The 17,737-nt window shown below is 36.5% G+C and overlaps 1 protein-coding gene across 3 annotated transcripts in view; it reads left to right on the top strand.

The window, feature by feature from the left end:
• The window catches only part of pdcd4b (programmed cell death 4b), a 29,500-nt gene extending 16,365 nt beyond the window's left edge, over positions 1-13,135 (top strand). For all 3 annotated transcript variants that reach the window (XM_087302373.1, NM_198978.1, XM_087302374.1), the window contains 6 exon segments: positions 3,417-3,514; positions 4,599-4,716; positions 6,100-6,207; positions 8,125-8,235; positions 8,316-8,455; positions 12,446-13,135. In XM_087302373.1, the coding sequence (XP_087158499.1) occupies positions 3,417-3,514; positions 4,599-4,716; positions 6,100-6,207; positions 8,125-8,235; positions 8,316-8,455; positions 12,446-12,506 (636 nt within the window). In that variant the 3' untranslated portion in view covers positions 12,507-13,135.
• The last annotated feature ends 4,602 nt before the right edge of the window (positions 13,136-17,737 follow it).

Below are 17,737 nucleotides of genomic sequence, written 5' to 3'. Positions count from 1 at the left end.
ATACAGTAATACTTTAGGACGCTTAGTTTAAGCAAATTTGATGAACGTGATCATGCATGTTGAATCTGAGGGCAGTCACTCCAGTATGGAAGGCCGTTGGGGCCAAAACTTCTGCAGCGCGTTGTGTGTGTGTCTGTGTGTGTCTGTGTCAGGCCTGTTGAGGGGTGTCAGGGGTGGACCGGTTAACAACCAGTTTGCGAGAAGTTATCATTCATTTGCGGGCATTTGGGAGTCTCTGTGCACTTGCGGGATACTCCTAGTCTTAGCAACTGGATGAATGTAAAGGAGGATTAAGCAAAATTGTTTCTACTCTATAACTAATGTTCTCAACTCAAAGCAATAAAACTTTACAATGAGTGCAACAGTTTGTATCCTATAGTTTATTATTATAATTTTTCATTTTCCATATCTGCAATTCCTGTATTTTGGCATTTTTTTGCAGTCCACTTAGAATCCAACATGGAAATCAATGTTTTCTTTATTGGCATTGATTGTTTTGAAATTTAAATGTCATTAACATGTCTGCAATTTAATTGCTTTAATAAATATGGCTGTCAAGCCAGGATCTTGATGGTTTATTGTGGATATGTTGTTTACATGAAAAAATCTGTGTTACAGGTTAAACAAAAATTATTGTTTATTAGAATTCTATATTTTGAATTTTAATTCTAATAAACAATTATATTTTGAAGTTAAATAGTTTTTGTCTTGCTTTTACATTAATTTAACATTTGAATAGCCAAAATTACAAGTTTCAGTATTTTAAATGTGATTAATCGCGATTAATTTTTTAAATAAGGTGCGATCAATTAGTTAATTTTTTTTTATCAATTGACAGCAGTAATATATATATATATATATATATATATATATATATATATATATATATATATATATATATATATATATATATATATATATATATATATATATATATATATATATATAATTTTTTTTTTTTTTTTAATGCTGTAACTTAAATTATTTTATAAGGTGTGGTATTTTAAGTGTCACGAGGAGAAAAAAATGAGAACCAAACATGGATTGAACTATGAGTCGTTTCATGATTTGCTGTAGTTGTGTTGCGTGTTTAATATGTGCAGTGTGACTTTTGTCCTAGTTTTTTGCCTTGGTGCGTTTGCTATGCTGAAAGCTGCGGTTGACAATAAAAGCTCAGCGGCGCAGCAGACGTTCAGCTGTTTCCTCTGCTTCATACAAAGAGCAGAGCTGATGCTTTTGTCTGTCAGTGTGCAGAATGCTGGATCAGCACCGCTCTACAAACACCTTCACCAATGATGCACCACTGAATGTAGCAAATGTGTCCTTTACACCCAATACAATGAAGCTGCATTCGCATGGCAGTTGTTTCGCATTGGGGAAGTCTGTAAAAGCAACCTCTTCACAGCTCCTCTGTGATTACATACATGCATTCAGATGAATATAAATTTGCCTCTAACTATGTGTCTCACGCATGGTAAAGAGCTATGGTTTTGACCCATTGATTCTAAGGTTTTCAAAATGCTTTGCTATTCTTTCTTGAAAGAAGTCTAAGCTTATTTTAAAAAAATAGCCTTGGGCATGGACTGCTATTAAAAACTAGCCTAGAATGCCGTCTGCTGTTAAAAACTATCCTGGAGCGTCGTCTACTGTTAAAAACTAGCCTAGAGTGCCATCTGTTGTTTAAAAACTAGCCTAGAGCACCATCTGTTGTTTTAAGAACTAGCCTTGAGCGCCGTCTGTTGTTTTAAAAACTAGCCTAGAGCGCCTTCTGTTGTTTAAAAACTAGAATAGAGCACTGTCTGCTCTTTAAAAACTTGCCTTCAGTGACGTCTGCTGTTAAAAACTAGCCTAGTATGCTGGCTGGTGTTGAAAACTAGCCTAGAGCGCTGTCTGCTGTTTAAAAACTAACCTAGAGCATCATCTGTTGATTAAAAACTTGCCTATTGCATCGTCTGCTGTTAAAAAGTAGCCTAGAGCACCATCTGCTGGTCAAACCAGCCTAGAGCACCATCAATCGTTTAAAAACTAGCCTAGAGCACCGTTTGTTGTTCAAAAACTAGCATAAAGTGAAATCTGCTGTTAAAAACTAGCCTAGTGTGCTGTCTGATGTTAAAAACTAGCATACAGAGCCATCTGGTGTTAAAAACTAAGCTCACAATCGCTTCAAAATAGAATATAGATGAATTTTTGAAATCGCAGAATAAATTTTTTGAATGATTTATTGCCACAGTTATAACATGATCATTCATGCCCACATTAAGATGATTTTATTCGTATGTGGGATCTTCAAATATGCCATGCAAGATCCTCTTTCCTGCATTTTAGCGTTAAATCCAAACTGTTGCTAAATTCAAACGAGTCATTTGCGTCATCGCTGACAAGATCGTCATAACAACAGCCAATTACATTAGACTCCATTACAACACAAAAAAGTGGCTTTTACAGCTAATCAATGATTTTTAATGCACACGATTGCTTGGATTGAGCTCTTTTAGAAACTCTGATGTGGATTCGGACCGCAATTAATTGATCACACAATGTGTTTGTAAAAAAAGAAAAAAAAGAAACTGTTGTTTGTTTGGCCAGGGATTTTTACACGCAAAACACTTCTCCCTGCAAATGGTGAAACTCCCTTTCTTCCTTACAAATAACCATGAGGAACTTTAGCTTGTTTTTGCTTTTAAATATGCTCCGTTTAAGGATTTCACTACCCTTTTTGAATCTTGTGAAAGATGTTGGGTGTTTTTTTTTTCTTCTTCTGTTTAGTAGAGAAAGGCTTTCGGTGGAAAATTATCAGTGGTGTTTACCTGGAAATATGTATTTTATTTATATTATTAATAACAGGAAGTAATATAAATGTATACAATGGACCAGTAATATTTTAAACACATTATTCACAAGTGTGATTCTAAAATGAATGGGTATTAAATATGTTTAACTATTTTAATATTTAACATGCAGTTAAGTAATATACGTTTTAATATTATTTTATAGTACTATGTAAGTTATGAATGAACTTTTATATTGGCCTGTTGTGTGTATTTAAATAAAGTAAATTAAATAATAAAATAAATAAGTTAAACTAATTTCAGAATGTAATTACAAACAAGACATGCATATAGGCCTATATTATTTATGAATGATAAAAAAGAACTGTTAAGAACTGTGTGAATGAAAAAATAGAAAAAAGTGTTATTATTATATGTATTCAATTTTAATTTTGTTCATGACAAAGATTAAAGTTGATTAAAATGTGAAATTTAAGTATGTGTACGAAACATTTAACATTAGTATTAAGAAAAAAACTCTAACCTTTCAAAAGTACCATAGGTCTTTATTAAGAATGTTTTTTCAGTTAACAATGTGTGTTTGTGTAAAATAAAATGCTTGATTGTCCTTTTGGAATTGTCTCACAGATGCTCGGTCAGTTCATCGCTCGAGCTGTAGCAGACAGCATCCTCCCGAAAACCTTCCTCGACGGCTACAAGGGACGAGTGGACTGTGAATATGCCAGGTACTGAAGCGCTCGCTCTGCTCGACTCGTCTTCAGTCTTTAAATGGCCATGAAACCTCCTCTTTCGGTTCAAGTGTACCTCAGAACTTTTTCAAAAAATGCTTCGTTATGGGCGTGTATCTCTGCAAAGAGATGGAGGGTGGGCATGGCCAGCAGAGCAGGGGAAAAGAGGGGAGCAAACAACTGTTGTCAATTGGCTCACACAAACCGTGAGGAGAGCGATGATTTTATAGTTAAAATGCAAAGAAATAAACAGTAAGTAATTTAATTCCCTGCTACATTTTTTATTAGTCATTTTTATATACACAACCACAATTTGTTATCATTACAAAAATAATTGTGTGTTATATAAACACTTTAAATGAGAAGGACCTCTCTCCTCCTCAATCCCTGGGTCTAAACGCAGACACAGTGGATAGCAGTGCAGCAGGTCTCGTGCCCTGTTTATTTTAACCATTAGTGCTGCCGTAATATACCATTGTAACCATTATCACTTTGATTCAGAGGATTTTACACATATGGTGAGCCCAGCAGCACGGATATAGGCAATGTGTCTGAATGGTAACTAAGTCAACTGACAAAAGGCAATGTCCGCCATTCTCCAATTCTCGTACAGCTCTCCCGAAAAAAAGCTGGCTGCACACAAACAGCTTTGCTGTATCGGGCCTGACTGCATTGCAGGGAAAAACATGCAATAAACCCTGTGGATCATGGAAACAAACACATAAAACCCTTGACGTGCAGATGCGGTCTCACCCAGTCGTTGGGTCATGGCTTGGCAGGTCTGCCCTGCCTTCGGAAAGCACGTGTTCTCTCATGAATAATTAAGAAGCAGGGTTTTCATAAGATAAAAAAAAAACTCTGCTATGAATAATAATAAAAAAACTGCGTGTCATCACTCCACAACCAGATGAACGATACGTCACCAATTTTGATCCCGCCCCAAACATTTATTTTAAACCCGGAAGATTAAATTAGCTGACAGAAGCTCAAAATTATGCAGTTTTGGCCACAATTAAAGCTGACAGCTTAACATCTGTTAATTTTTATATTAGTCTGACATTAGCTTGTGTATTTTCCTCAGAGCTGCTCTGGATCGAGCCGCAGTGCTGCTGAGAATGAGCCGATGGACTGGCCTTCGCATCGACAGCCTCTGGGGCTCGGGAGGAGGACAGAGACCTGTCACTCAACTCATCAAAGAGGCAAGGACACTCCCACTCACTGCTTACATCACCATTAAAGTCCACATAAACTAGACTTTTATTTCAGTATGATTTTGTATTTCCAACTGGGATGGAAAATTGAGTTGGGGGCGGGGTTTAGTTTTGTGTTCCTTATTTTGTCTTTCACTTGAAATCATTTCGATGGGCGTGGCTTGGCATATTTCAAACTGACATCATCAGAGAAGCACTGCTATTTCAGAATGTAAGCACATGATTTTGATTAAAGATTATAATAACAGTGGATCAACTTCCACCAATTTATTTTTCACATTAAGACTGATGTGGGCTAGTAATGTATACTGTCTATTTTGATTTCATGTGGACTTTAAACTATAACCCTAATTGTCACTAGGTCATTTTCCCTTGATAACGTGATAACATGTTTTTTATGATTCAAAGCAGAATTCAATGGCGCTGCTTGATTGCACAACACAGATTGTTTTGTTTTTTGTTTGAGGCTGTTTTAATCTGTGGGTGTGAGTTATGTCTGTTTACATGTTGATTATTTTGGATACATTTTTTGAATGAATCACATGACAATTTAGTGAAGGTTTATATAGGCTTATTGTTGTGTGCACAATGTTTGGATATTGATAAAGAGAAGATAGTGGGGGTCACGAGTCACTAACTACGTTTCCATCCAAAAATGCAAATTAACTTTACGCACAAAATTGTATCATTGCACAAAAGATCTGCTAATAAAGCAGCGTTTTTCAAAGAAAACCTCTTTGCTTCTTGACGTTTCCATCAACCATTTTTTTCATCATCATTTTCAAAATGCACATAAAAATAGGTGGATGGAACCATAGCTACTGGCATTGTTATTTTTGGGTTCGTGTGCTATAAATTTGCGAACTCCTGATCTAATTGTACAATTTTATGGATGACAGTGTTGAATTTAATAACAACCTAAATACATACATTAATACTTTTTTCTGGTTCTTGTTTTGCTTAACATATATTTATCAGTGTATTGGGTTCTTGATGTCTGGGAAGAAAACCTGTTTCATGATTTGATCACAGCCATTTAAACGTGGAGGAACAAAAAAAATTAGTTTCTCTGTGGAAATGTTTTTAAGGGGAATTAATGATTTTAGGCTTAATCAGCAATAGTTATTATTATAAATAGTTGTATGTCAGATTTGCGAAATGTTTATGCTGACATGTATTTGTAGTTTTTCGACCCAAAAAAAGTTTTGAAAAAAAAAAGACTGAAGGTTTTTCTGTCCATCTTTCCCACCCCACGATTATGTAACCTCACCCTCTGTGCATGAAAGAGCAAACTGTAAGATTTTTCAGCACATTAGGCATCAGCACACGTTCAGGCGGTAACTTTGGATTGCGTAACGCTTGTTTTTGCAGGTTAATCTCCTGCTAAAAGAGTACCTGCTGTCAGGAGACACGGTGGAGGCAGAGCGCTGCCTGAGAGAACTGGAAGTGCCACATTTCCACCATGAGTTTGTTTATGAGGTAAGAATGACAACAACGAAAAATAATAAGTACCATTGCTTTAGGAGACATATCAGGAGAGTATTAAGTTCATTAAAAATTGTATTACAACTTGGTCGTGAATAATAATCCAGCAACTATGAAATAATCCCACAGAATGATTTAATTCAAACACTTGACTGAAGTTAAGAGCAAAAACATTATTATTATATGTTATCACGTGCTTTCAGATCACAGCCACAGAGCTGTAGTTCACTGAGGGGTGACATAGTCATGACAGAGTTCTCTGCAAAATGATTCTAATCGAATTCAGGATTGCACCAATTAAATTGTTCACAGTCTTTTCCGTAGCTTGTCAGTGAACAGTGGCTCTGTTTTCAGATGAAGCAGCATTTGCCACAGAGTCGGCTTTACTCAAAAGATGCACATGAACACTAGTTTGATTAATCACTCAGCCCAATCTGCTTGTTAGGTCGTGACATGAAATACTGTTTCCGAGTCCAAGCTGCTACTCATAATATTCATTTATGACCACTTTTTAGTTGCATATCACACAATAAAGTGAATTTTGTATAAAGTCATGGTGTACACACAATAAAAAAAATCCATTCCACTTTCTGGCCATGGAGTATTAGGCATATATATATACACACACACATTGTGATCGTGATTTCCGAAAGTATTACATCACCTTGTAAGCGTTTATTATTACCATTTGTTGAGCCTCTCCATACAGTTAGAGTGCCTGGACCAGGAAGTCGCTTCACGGAACATCACACTTAACAAGTGAATAATTTGTATACATTTATACCTTAAAAATCTGAATACTGGATGAAAATTATTTTAAAATAACATACCATATACCAAATAACATCAAAATATTTCTGTTTTATGTTGTTTATAATTGTTTAAATAAGCCAAAATAATACATGCCGAACAGCTTTTAAAGATCTCAAAGTTTTAGCTCATAAAAAGGAGAAAGTTCAAGAAGCTGGCTGATAAACGGAAGAAAAGGCGGCATTTTTTCAATGCATCCATGTGTACGAACTTTTTTTTTCAACGCGATAATTCATTTGACAGTCATGTGTTAGCAGACCACTGTAATAAATTTAGAAAAGCAACACTGACGACCCATGTTTCTAAACAAATTTTCTTCCATTTATTTAATTACGGTTGGCAACACAACATGGCGTCTCTCTGATGTCTGAACACTGTAACAGGTAAAAACGCTCTTTGAAGCTATCATGCATGTTAATGAAGTTTGGTTTGAGTCGAGTCTTTTTTTTCATGAATTAATGCTAAAAAAGATGTCACATTGTACAGAACGTAACGATTAAACAAAGAACAAATTTTCTGGAAATAATGCAAAAACAACCATTTTTCAAATTTTTTTTTGTTAAACGTGTGTCCTAATAGTGTTTTTTTCAGCAGCATGGGACACATATGACTGTCACCATATAAAAAAAACATATTTTGGGACCCTTTAAGTGACATTTAAAGGCGTAACAAGGTTAATTAGATTAATTAGATAAGTGATTGTATAATAATGGTTTGTTTTGTAGACAATCGGAAAAACAAAATATTGCTTCAGGGGCTAATAATTTTAACCTTAAAATGTTTTTTTTTTTTTTTTTTTTTAAAGAATGCCTTCATTCAAGCCGAAACGAAACAAATGACTTTCTCCAGAAGAAAAAATATTATAGAAAATACTGTGAAAAACATCCTTGCTCTATTAAACATAATTTGCCAAATATTTAAAAAAGAAAAAAAAATTTACAGGAGGCCGAATAATTGACTTTATCTGTTTATCAATGCAGTTTTTGCTTGTAGTGTCTTGTATTGTTTTAAAATATTGAATACAGTGTGAAAGGAAGAACACGAGGCTGCTGATTAGTGGTTTGCTCTTTTATTAATGATGCTTGTTTTTTTTTTCCTCAGGCAGTGATCATGGTGCTGGAGTCCACAGGCGAGCGGACGCTTCAGATGCTCCTGCAGTTGTTGAAGTGTCTCTGCTCCTCCACCATCATTACTGTGGATCAGATGAGACGGGTATGAAGCGCCAGCTGCTGCTCACATCGAGTTACTGCAGCTTGATGAGCATGTGTAATCTGAGCTCCATCCTCTTGCAGGGCTTTGAACGGGTGTATCTGGACATGCCGGACATCAGTATCGACGTGCCGTGTGCCTATTCGATCCTGGAGCAGTTCGTGGAGCAGAGCTTTAATGCTGGAGTCATCGATAGGAAACTGCGAGACCTCTGTCCTAGTCGGTGAGTCAGAAAGCCTGTTCGTTTGTTTGAGTATAATTGATTCAATGTTTTCTTTCTGCATGCACAGAGGTTTTGAGTAATTAATTTTTTTTCCCTAAATATTTTCTAGGAATCCGGCTTTGTCAATAAAATTTGATAGAAAAAAAAAAACCACACACATTACATAATGCGAGTTTGTCACAGAATAAAAATAGGCAATATCAGGTAGAGCCTTGTAAGTCCATAGTGACTGGCTATTATATAAAGGTGGTGGTGTTGTTATTACATCATTTATATAATGATTTGTATATTCTGCTTCATAAGAGTAATAATAATAAATGAATTTACAATGTATAAAAACTGATATATTATTTAAAAAAATTACTTTAATATAGACAAATGCTATTTTAGAAAACTAAGTACATAAACTACATGGTGATTAAAAAATATACATCTTAAGCTGCAAGTCAAATTATTGCATTAATTTGTTATGTTAATATATTAACAGTTTGTTAATACATGTATTTTTATTATCGTTAAATAGTTTAATACACAGTTGCAATTTATCTTAATACTATTAGATTAATTTTCATTTGATAGTATATGAGTATATAAATTACTACTACATAATCGCAAAATAATACTACGCTATTTAGTCTCCACTTCACTTCCTAATCTGCAATTGCCTCTTTGAATATCACACTAATTGTACAAAAAAAAAAAAAAAAAACTACTAACACTTCCCTTCTTAGACTTTACAGACCTGAAACTTGCCTTTAGTACTTATTCATTGTTGCTCTTAGTTGTGTAAATTGCTTCCTTGTCCTCATTTGTAAGTCGCTTTGGATAAAAGCGTCTGCTAAATGACTAAATGTAAATGTATTGTCATCATTATTAAAATTTTATTCATATATTTGGTTTTTGTAGTGTATACAATTAATATTCTAATTTTATTAGCATTTTAAGAAATATAACTGATTATATTAGTGTAAATAATATATTTTTGATAATAATGCTATGTTAATATTATTAACATGTTGTTATTGTTGTTATAATAATAGTATATTACTTGTAGCACATTTATAATAATATTGTTGGTTTTATTTATTTTATAAAAATGTTTGTTTTTGGTAATATTAACTACAACAGAGTATTAAGGAAGTCCCTTTAAGGCAGGCTTGTCAAACTCAGTTCCTGGAGAGCCGCAGCCTTGCAGTTTAGTTCCAACCCTGCTCCGACATGCATCCCTGTTAGTTTCAAACAAGACTGAAGGACTGCAGTAGTTTGATCAGGTGTGTTTAACTAGAGTTAAGCCTGTTTCACATGGCAAGCGTAAGTGGCGCGTGAGCAGAGCATGAGCAGAGCGTGTTTTTTCGACATCCATGTTAACAGATTAGATCTTTCATACCTCACACAGCAGCAGCGCATCAGCGTGAGTCGTAAGCGTCGCTGAAGCAGCAGTTTCGTCGCTGGGTCTATTTTTGCCATGCTGCTCACGCTCAATTAAAGTGACACTAATGACCAAAACACATTGAATGACAGTAGAAAGTAGCAATTTTACCTAATAAATGCGCTAATATTATCAACTGATTTATATTTGGTCAATCAAATAAACTTAAACGATCAAAAACTGCATCAAATATTTATTTAGGCCCTTAACTACAAATCCAAGTTCAAAACAACTTTAGTATCAGTTTTGCTTAAGTTGCACACTAGTGTTGCAGGAGAGGGGAAGTGGCCACTTTAAGACTGCTGTTTACGGGAGTTGTAGTCCATAGCGACGTGTATTGTGGGTAGTGTAGTTCGACACCCATGCTGGGTGATGTGAGCTCGCTGTGTGCTGTGCAGCTGAAGCAAAGTTTCAAGAGTATCTGAATGCAGCCTTTATGATTCAACCTGAGACCGCATCACTCAGAGATGCAATGTCAGACACAATGCACTCAAATGTAGCTAGTGACGTCACTGTGAGGGGTAGGGTTAGAGTTGGGGTTAGGTGAGCCCATTAAAAAGCATTGGGAGCAGCCCAGAATGCACTGCACCAGGTCTGCATCCAGACCCCTCTCGAAAGTTTTATTCAGCTTTGTTTTATGTTCACTCAAGTTATTCCACCTGGGAGCTGTTTGCACTGTGAACCTGACAAAACGAAAATAAGTTAAAGAAGGGCAGGCATTGATTACTCTTGTCTGTCTCATCCTTTGCACGAGCTGTGACTCTGCCAACAACAATCTGACAATGAAGAACCAAATGACATTAGATCACAGGCAATTGTCTTCTAACTGTAGACATGAATGACACTACTCATAGAGCTTGAGAAGCATACAGTACTGTATGATCTATATAATTTGTAATATAAAGACTTGCAGGTTAAAGAAACAGCATAGGAGGAAGTTTCCGCGGGTAGGGATGCTCAAAATAATCGATAAACCGTTAACCGAAAGGGTGCATTTGTAACCGATGGTATCAGTTAAATGATAAAAATATTGTTTTTTTATATTTTAGTTTGGCTGCATAAGAGGCCGATCGAATACGCTTTTTGCGTTAAGAGGGGCATCTTTTGAATGGTTTATTAACGGCCGCAATTGTTTTGCACGCGGCTCATCCCAGGGCAGCTGTTTGTGTTGTCAAGACAACTACAGAAAGCTTTTAAAGAGCAGGGTTTCCGCTACATTCATTTTTCCATGGTGGGGACCAAAATGCATCCCTCCACGGCTACATTAACCATTCAAAACATTCAGGGTGCTTTCACACCTGTGAATCGATTCAGTTGTTCCGAAACGGAGATTACAATTGTTACATTGTTGCTCTTTGCTCTTGGAGCGGTTCGCTTTCACACTGCAAAGTTTCTAATCGGACCAAAAGAGCTAAAAGTCACGTGCGAGTGAACTCTCCTCACATTGGTCAGAGTGTCAGGGTTTATTTTGCAGTGTCCCGCTCAGCTGTCAGGAGAGGTGGTGGTTTGGTGGTGATTGACAGGGTGCGCGATGTGAAACAGGCGTCAGAAATGAACTGCAGAGCTGCGACTCCTCAGGAACTGAGTTTGACACGTGCTTTAAGGCAAGTCATTTCACTTAGCAGCCATCTTTAAAACGCTGCTCGGGCAGTCTGTCTGAATGGGAAACGTCAAAGTCTCCAAAACTGTTTGCCAAGCTTATGATTACATTACACATTTGAAATCACCAATAAAATTAAACAACAATCGTCTCATAAGTTTTGCTTCTAAACGTTCAAATGAAACAAAATCAGCACATTTACAGGCTGCCCAAGCTAATGCGCATGTACACTCGAAAGAAACAAGATCACGACGCTAACCTCATTCATGACTGTTCTACACATCCTCTGAATAATGCTTCGTCAGATTAAGTAATGCATAACTTGGTCTTGATGGTGAATCTCCTCCAGAAATGACAGCGACTCTTTGTTTATAAGTTTGTGGGCATTTGAATTGGTGCTGTCATTGATGAGCGTTTGGTAGGACAGACTGTAGTTCACACTAGTTTCATACAGATTATAAAACCAAAAAAGTTTTGTTTTTAAGTGTAGTTGGTTCATTTAAGAGTACAGATTTCAAGTTTTATGTGGATATATTTATTATGTCTGTGAAGCAAGCATTCACTGAGATTCCAGTGTGTTTATTGTCTGCAAAAACTGCCGTAAAAACACACGTCTGGTCTGAGCTTCTGCCCAGAGAATCATCAGTCTAAAGCGATAAATAATTGGCTCCTGTACTACTAGGCAGGGCTTCAGTCACCATATTGACTGTTACACTTTTCCCTATTCAAAACTATATGAGTGACATGTCCTGTGTATTCTATAGTCTTTAGTATTAATACATTCAGCATCTTTTGTATTAATACATTAACATCTTTGTCATTACAATGAAAATGTCAGTACTTAATATTACTATTATTATTTGTATTAATAATAACTATGTATAAAGCAGTTTTGTATATCATTATTATTAGTATCATTATTAATGATGAACTGACTGATTTTTCATGTGTCCTTGTTCAGGGGCCGTAAGCGGTTGATCAGCGAAGGCGACGGCGGGCACCTCAAACTGCAGAACTACTGAGTTCAACAGTCCAACAAGCCCTCTCAGTGGCAGCTGCTCCAGCTTTAACACTCATCGGAGCTTCGTATTTATTTCAAACTTGCTTGTATTTATCCTGAACAAACTTTCCTCATGTCACACCACACAATGGGACCCAAAAGCCTGGCACTTTGAAATATCTGAAGGAGAAATCGAATCCCTCCCCTGATCCTCCTTCTGACTCGTATAAGCTAATACTCCTAAAAGTGCCACATTTCTGACTTAGTCATTCCATGTTTGTATTGCTAAGTTCACCGGCGCTCTTCTGTTCTCCAGTTAGCAGTGTTTCTACAGGATTTCTGTATATAGCTTTATAAATGAGGGATTGTAAGTTCTTTCCCTCCTCCTCCTCCTCCTCCTCGGCTGCTTTTTGTAAACTGTGCTTGAGTTTATTTTGACTGATTTCGTAGATGTCGTTTCTGATGATCAATGACGAAAGGACAGACCTGAGCAGATGTACAGCAGCCGGATTCTTTCACAGAAGGGTCCAGAACATTTTTATTTTTATATTTCGGTAGACTGGTGGATGTGAGATGTGCCGGACTTACCTGCTCACTTTGTTTAAAACGGTTGACGGGTAAATAATAATAATAAAAAAAGATTTGTCGTCATCACTGACTACTTGTTCTTGATGGAATGATGTATAGCAGGGGTTCTCAAACTAGATTCTGGTGGTCCGGTGTCCTGCAGATGTTAGCTCAAACTTTCCTCAACACACCTGCAAGGATGTTTTTAGAAAACCTAGTAAAGCTGCGGTCACATTAGAATCGAAAGAGGGATAAGAAGATAGATATACAGATGGATAGACTTGATAGATGGGTAGGCTGATCAGTGAAAATATGAATAGACTGATAGATGGATAAATAGATAGACTAATGGAAGGATGAAGGGATGGATGGATGGATGGATGGATGGATAGATAAATAGATAGATGGATGGATGGATGGATAAGCTGATCGTTGGAAATATAGATGGATAGATGAATGAATGAATAAATATATATGGATGGATGGATACGACAGATGGATAGAATGAAAACACAAAGACAAACTGATAGATATAAATAGATATGGATGGATATCATGATGGGTCAATAGACGGAACAAAGATAGACAGATATTGATGGCTGAACATAATAAAGCAATAAACTGTGCTTTACAGTGAATGTATAACAGCCAATATGTCGTGTTATTCACTGTAAACCACTCGGCTTCTTGAGGCTTATTCCATAAATCCTGTATAAAAAAAGTTTCACAAAACAAGCCAAATAATACCACCTTAGCAGAATCCGCTTATTAAGTAGTCACGTATGCAATACTGTTTGTGGGTCCTAGCCGCTACTAATATGTATTAAGAACATATTTGTTTATGGTTTCATGTTTATTTATATAACACATAAATTGAACTTCTAGTGTAAAATCATGGTGTACACAACAGATATATATATATATATATATATATATATATATATATATATATATATATATATATATATATATATATATATATATATATATATATATATATATATATATATTAGTGCTGTCAATCAATTAAAAAAACTTTAAAACTTAATTACATTTTTTTTTTGCAATTAATCACATTTAACAGACTGAAACTTGTAATTTTGGCTAGACAAATGTAAAATTAATGTAAACTCAATCATATTTTGAATTTAAATAGTTTCTTTGTCTTGTTTATCAGAATTTTTGTTCAACTTACAACAGATGTATTCATGTAAACAATATACCTGCAATAAACCATCAAGATCCTCAAACTGTTGGCTTGGAAAGGAGGACAATGTGGCCCTTTTCTTTTGAATGATGTGACCTGAAAGTGAGAACAGTCTCTCACACGCAGAATCACTGAACCAGCAAATTAATTTCAGTGCCTAGTGCATACAGCGATCTGATTGGCTGACGCTTCTGTTGGCGCTTGAAAAGTTGAATCCCAACTTCTGCAGCAGGTAACGCCTCTGAAGCCGATGGATTCACAATGCAGTTCTGCAATGCATGAGTAGGTGCAAAGTGAGTAGGTGCATTGGACATGAAGCACAGCTGCAGCCGGTAATCAACGAGATTTGCAGAGCGCACGCGGGGGCGGAGTTACACAGGTTTATTTTTTAGGAAACACACAAACACAATATGTGCAGTACAGCACACTTGGTGAGCGACTGCCTACAGATTCATCAACACATACGACCGTGTTCATCAAATTTGCTTAAACTAAGCATTTTAAAGCAGGGATTCTCAACTGATGTGCCACGGCCCACTAGTGGGCATCAGCGATCCTGTAGGTGAGCTGAAAGATTAAAATTGACACTCTGATTTCTGCATTTCATAATAATATACTATATTAAAATTGAGGTAATGCACTTTCTCCTGTTCTCTGGTTGATTACTTCAAATTCGGCGCAAAAACAGCCTCATGATGGTGTCTGCAACTAGTACACGCATGCCTGTTCAATCACAAACCAAGCATGAGGTGAAAGTGAAAGTCTCTCTGTGTATTTTTGTGTGAACTATTGAATATATCTGCATAGTTGTTCAAATGAATGTGCTGTGAGTGTTTTATTACAGATGCGCGCCCATACAGGAGGATCTTGCGTATGAAAGGCCAAATGGGTCAAACTGCGCCTGTTACCAAGCGCGTGTCATCCCCAAAACGCCGTTTAAGACGAAAAGACGGCGAAAATAGCGAGCCTCAATAAAGTGGAGGAACTGTGACGTCAATTTGTATGCAAAAACCCGGAAGCGAGTTAGCATTTTAGCAGTTCCGGTTCCTTCGTCCCAAGGTCAATAAGTTTTTTTCAATGGGGTTTCAGTAAAATCGCTTAAATAAGGTTCGTGGCTAACACAAACTCAAGATACTTTCACGTTTTGTTCTACGACATAAAACACTTCAGTTACATCACACTCTTGAATTTTTAAATCGGTTATGCTTCTTTAAAAGGACGGTTGCTATCAAGTTGCTAAATGGGACTACAGGCAGTGTTGGAGACATTATACTTCATTGAGCTGATCTGGTCTGGAATACAGCTCGCTTGCGTTGGGCATTTGGATTTGTCTGTTATTTAGGTATTTTCATGAATAGTATTTTATAGTTTGCAGTATTATACTAATTGGGAAATCAGATTGTGAGTAGATAAATCCTTCACTTGTAAAGACAGATTCATTTTTTGTTCATTTATTTTAATGAAGAATATTATGAAGATACTGCTTACTAGTGCAGCCTGTCTCTGTCCTGCTCTCAGTAATGCAAACACATAGATATATACATTAGATGTCGCCTGGCCTATTGTTGTCTATTGGACGAAATGCGTCAATAGTGCCGCCATCTTACTACAGGGTAGCGGTCTTTTGAAATGAATGCGGGACCAAGGTACAGTGGAGGACTGTGGCCATCCAAAGCCAGAGATTTACACATATCTATGATCCAGAGTTTTCCTGGATGTTAGTATGTAATTTTTTTTTTTTAAATTACGAAAATTATAATTTTACATCACTTTTCTACATTGATGGATCAGTGATCGCACAGGCATTCCTGACAAAAAGCTTGTGTTTGTGTGTACAGAAATGTATTATTCACCCTCCCTGTTAAATTTGATCTGATCATGTCCTGAAACACACCTCCTCTCCTGCTTTCTCTTCTCATACTGACGGAGGGAGCGATTCGTTTGTGAATGAATCCCCCGAACGACTCTTTCACTCGCCGACAATAATACTAGGTTCTGGCAGCGCAGCATCTCGTTGTCATATTTCTTTTGCATCGTTTGCTGATTTTATTCAACAAAACTAGCATAAGCCGAGTGTTTAGTGCGAGTTGGAGCTGCTTTGCTTATGGTGAATGCAGTAAGTGACTGTTATCATCAATAACGTTACCTGATTAGCACAAAAGTTTAGAACATACAAAAACAGTAAAAAAAACTTCATGTTATCTATGAAATGTTCTGCTTTTGTGCTGTTTTCTTTGTTTGCTCGTTACTACACCCATAGACAGCGCTAAAGTCCCGCATCTTCACGTAATAACACTGTCTTCTAGTGCGGTTGAATGACATTTGTCCTGGGAGAACTGTACCAATGTGGCGGCGCTATTGACGCATATTTAGGGTCCCTATGCGATATCTAGTGTATATATCTATGATGCAAACGTGTGAATAAATATGTAATATACAAGGTAATATACATAAAATACATGCATGTTAACTGTCATTTTAACATGATCAAGTGATTTTTCATCTTTTTTTCTTGATCTGAACACATTTAACTCTGTCATAACTGCAATATTTATACTCCTCCATAAAATGTGGATGTAAGGGCTGCTTTTCACTGTACTTTGTGAAAAAAGGGAATATTGAATGTTGTTCTGTGTCCATGATGGAACTTGCAGGCATTTAATAGACTCGTCCCTCACGCCTCATTTCTGTCGTCTGTTAAGGTAAGCAGGCTGTGTGCACGCGAGCGATACACATTTAAATATGTCTGATGATAATACTATGTAGGCAGATTTATACACAGTTTTAAAACTTTTACGACAACCGTAAAGCAAAACAGATGTATTTTCCACGTAAAATCTATCCAAAAGGCACATGGGTATATGTGTTTTTGCGTATTTATTTGTTTATAATAAATACATTGAATTATAATATACAAACAGAGAGATTAACTCTTTGTCATGGACACAATTTCTAAACATAAGCTTCATATGAGTGTGTGTGAATGTGTGTGTGGATGTTTTCCAGAGATGGGTTGCGGCTGGAAGGGCATCCGCTGCGTAAAAACTTGCTGGATAAGTTGGCGGTTCATTCCGCTGTGGCGACCCCTGATTAATAAAGGGACTAAGCCGACAAGAAAATGAATGAAGTTGTCTGTAGCAGGGTGGTGCTGACATCACAGATGAGTGCCCTGAGGGCACTGTAGTCCGTTTATAGCCTAATGTTAGCTTTTCAATTCTTGCGTTTGTATTTAAGATCCAAAAGTTGTATTTACGTATGAAGATTATCCGGCTGGACAAAAACGTGCAATAGTAATGAACAGTGTTTGAACACAGAGCTTATTATTTACAATCTTCGAAAAGCCTATAGGAAAATCCCATAGGAATTTTTACGAGGGAACCAGTTTTATGCTAACAGCCGAATAGCCTACAAAGTGACGTCAAAGTTTCACCACAAAAAGTGGTGTTTCTGCCATAGATTGTAAAATAAACTTGCATAGC

Source organism: Danio rerio, chromosome 22, assembly GCF_052040795.2.
Source record: "Danio rerio strain M-AB ecotype USA chromosome 22, GRCz13ab, whole genome shotgun sequence".
NCBI lineage: Eukaryota > Metazoa > Chordata > Actinopteri > Cypriniformes > Danionidae > Danio > Danio rerio.
The sequence above is the reverse complement of the archived record's forward strand: the minus strand, read 5'-3'. Positions and strand labels throughout refer to the sequence as shown.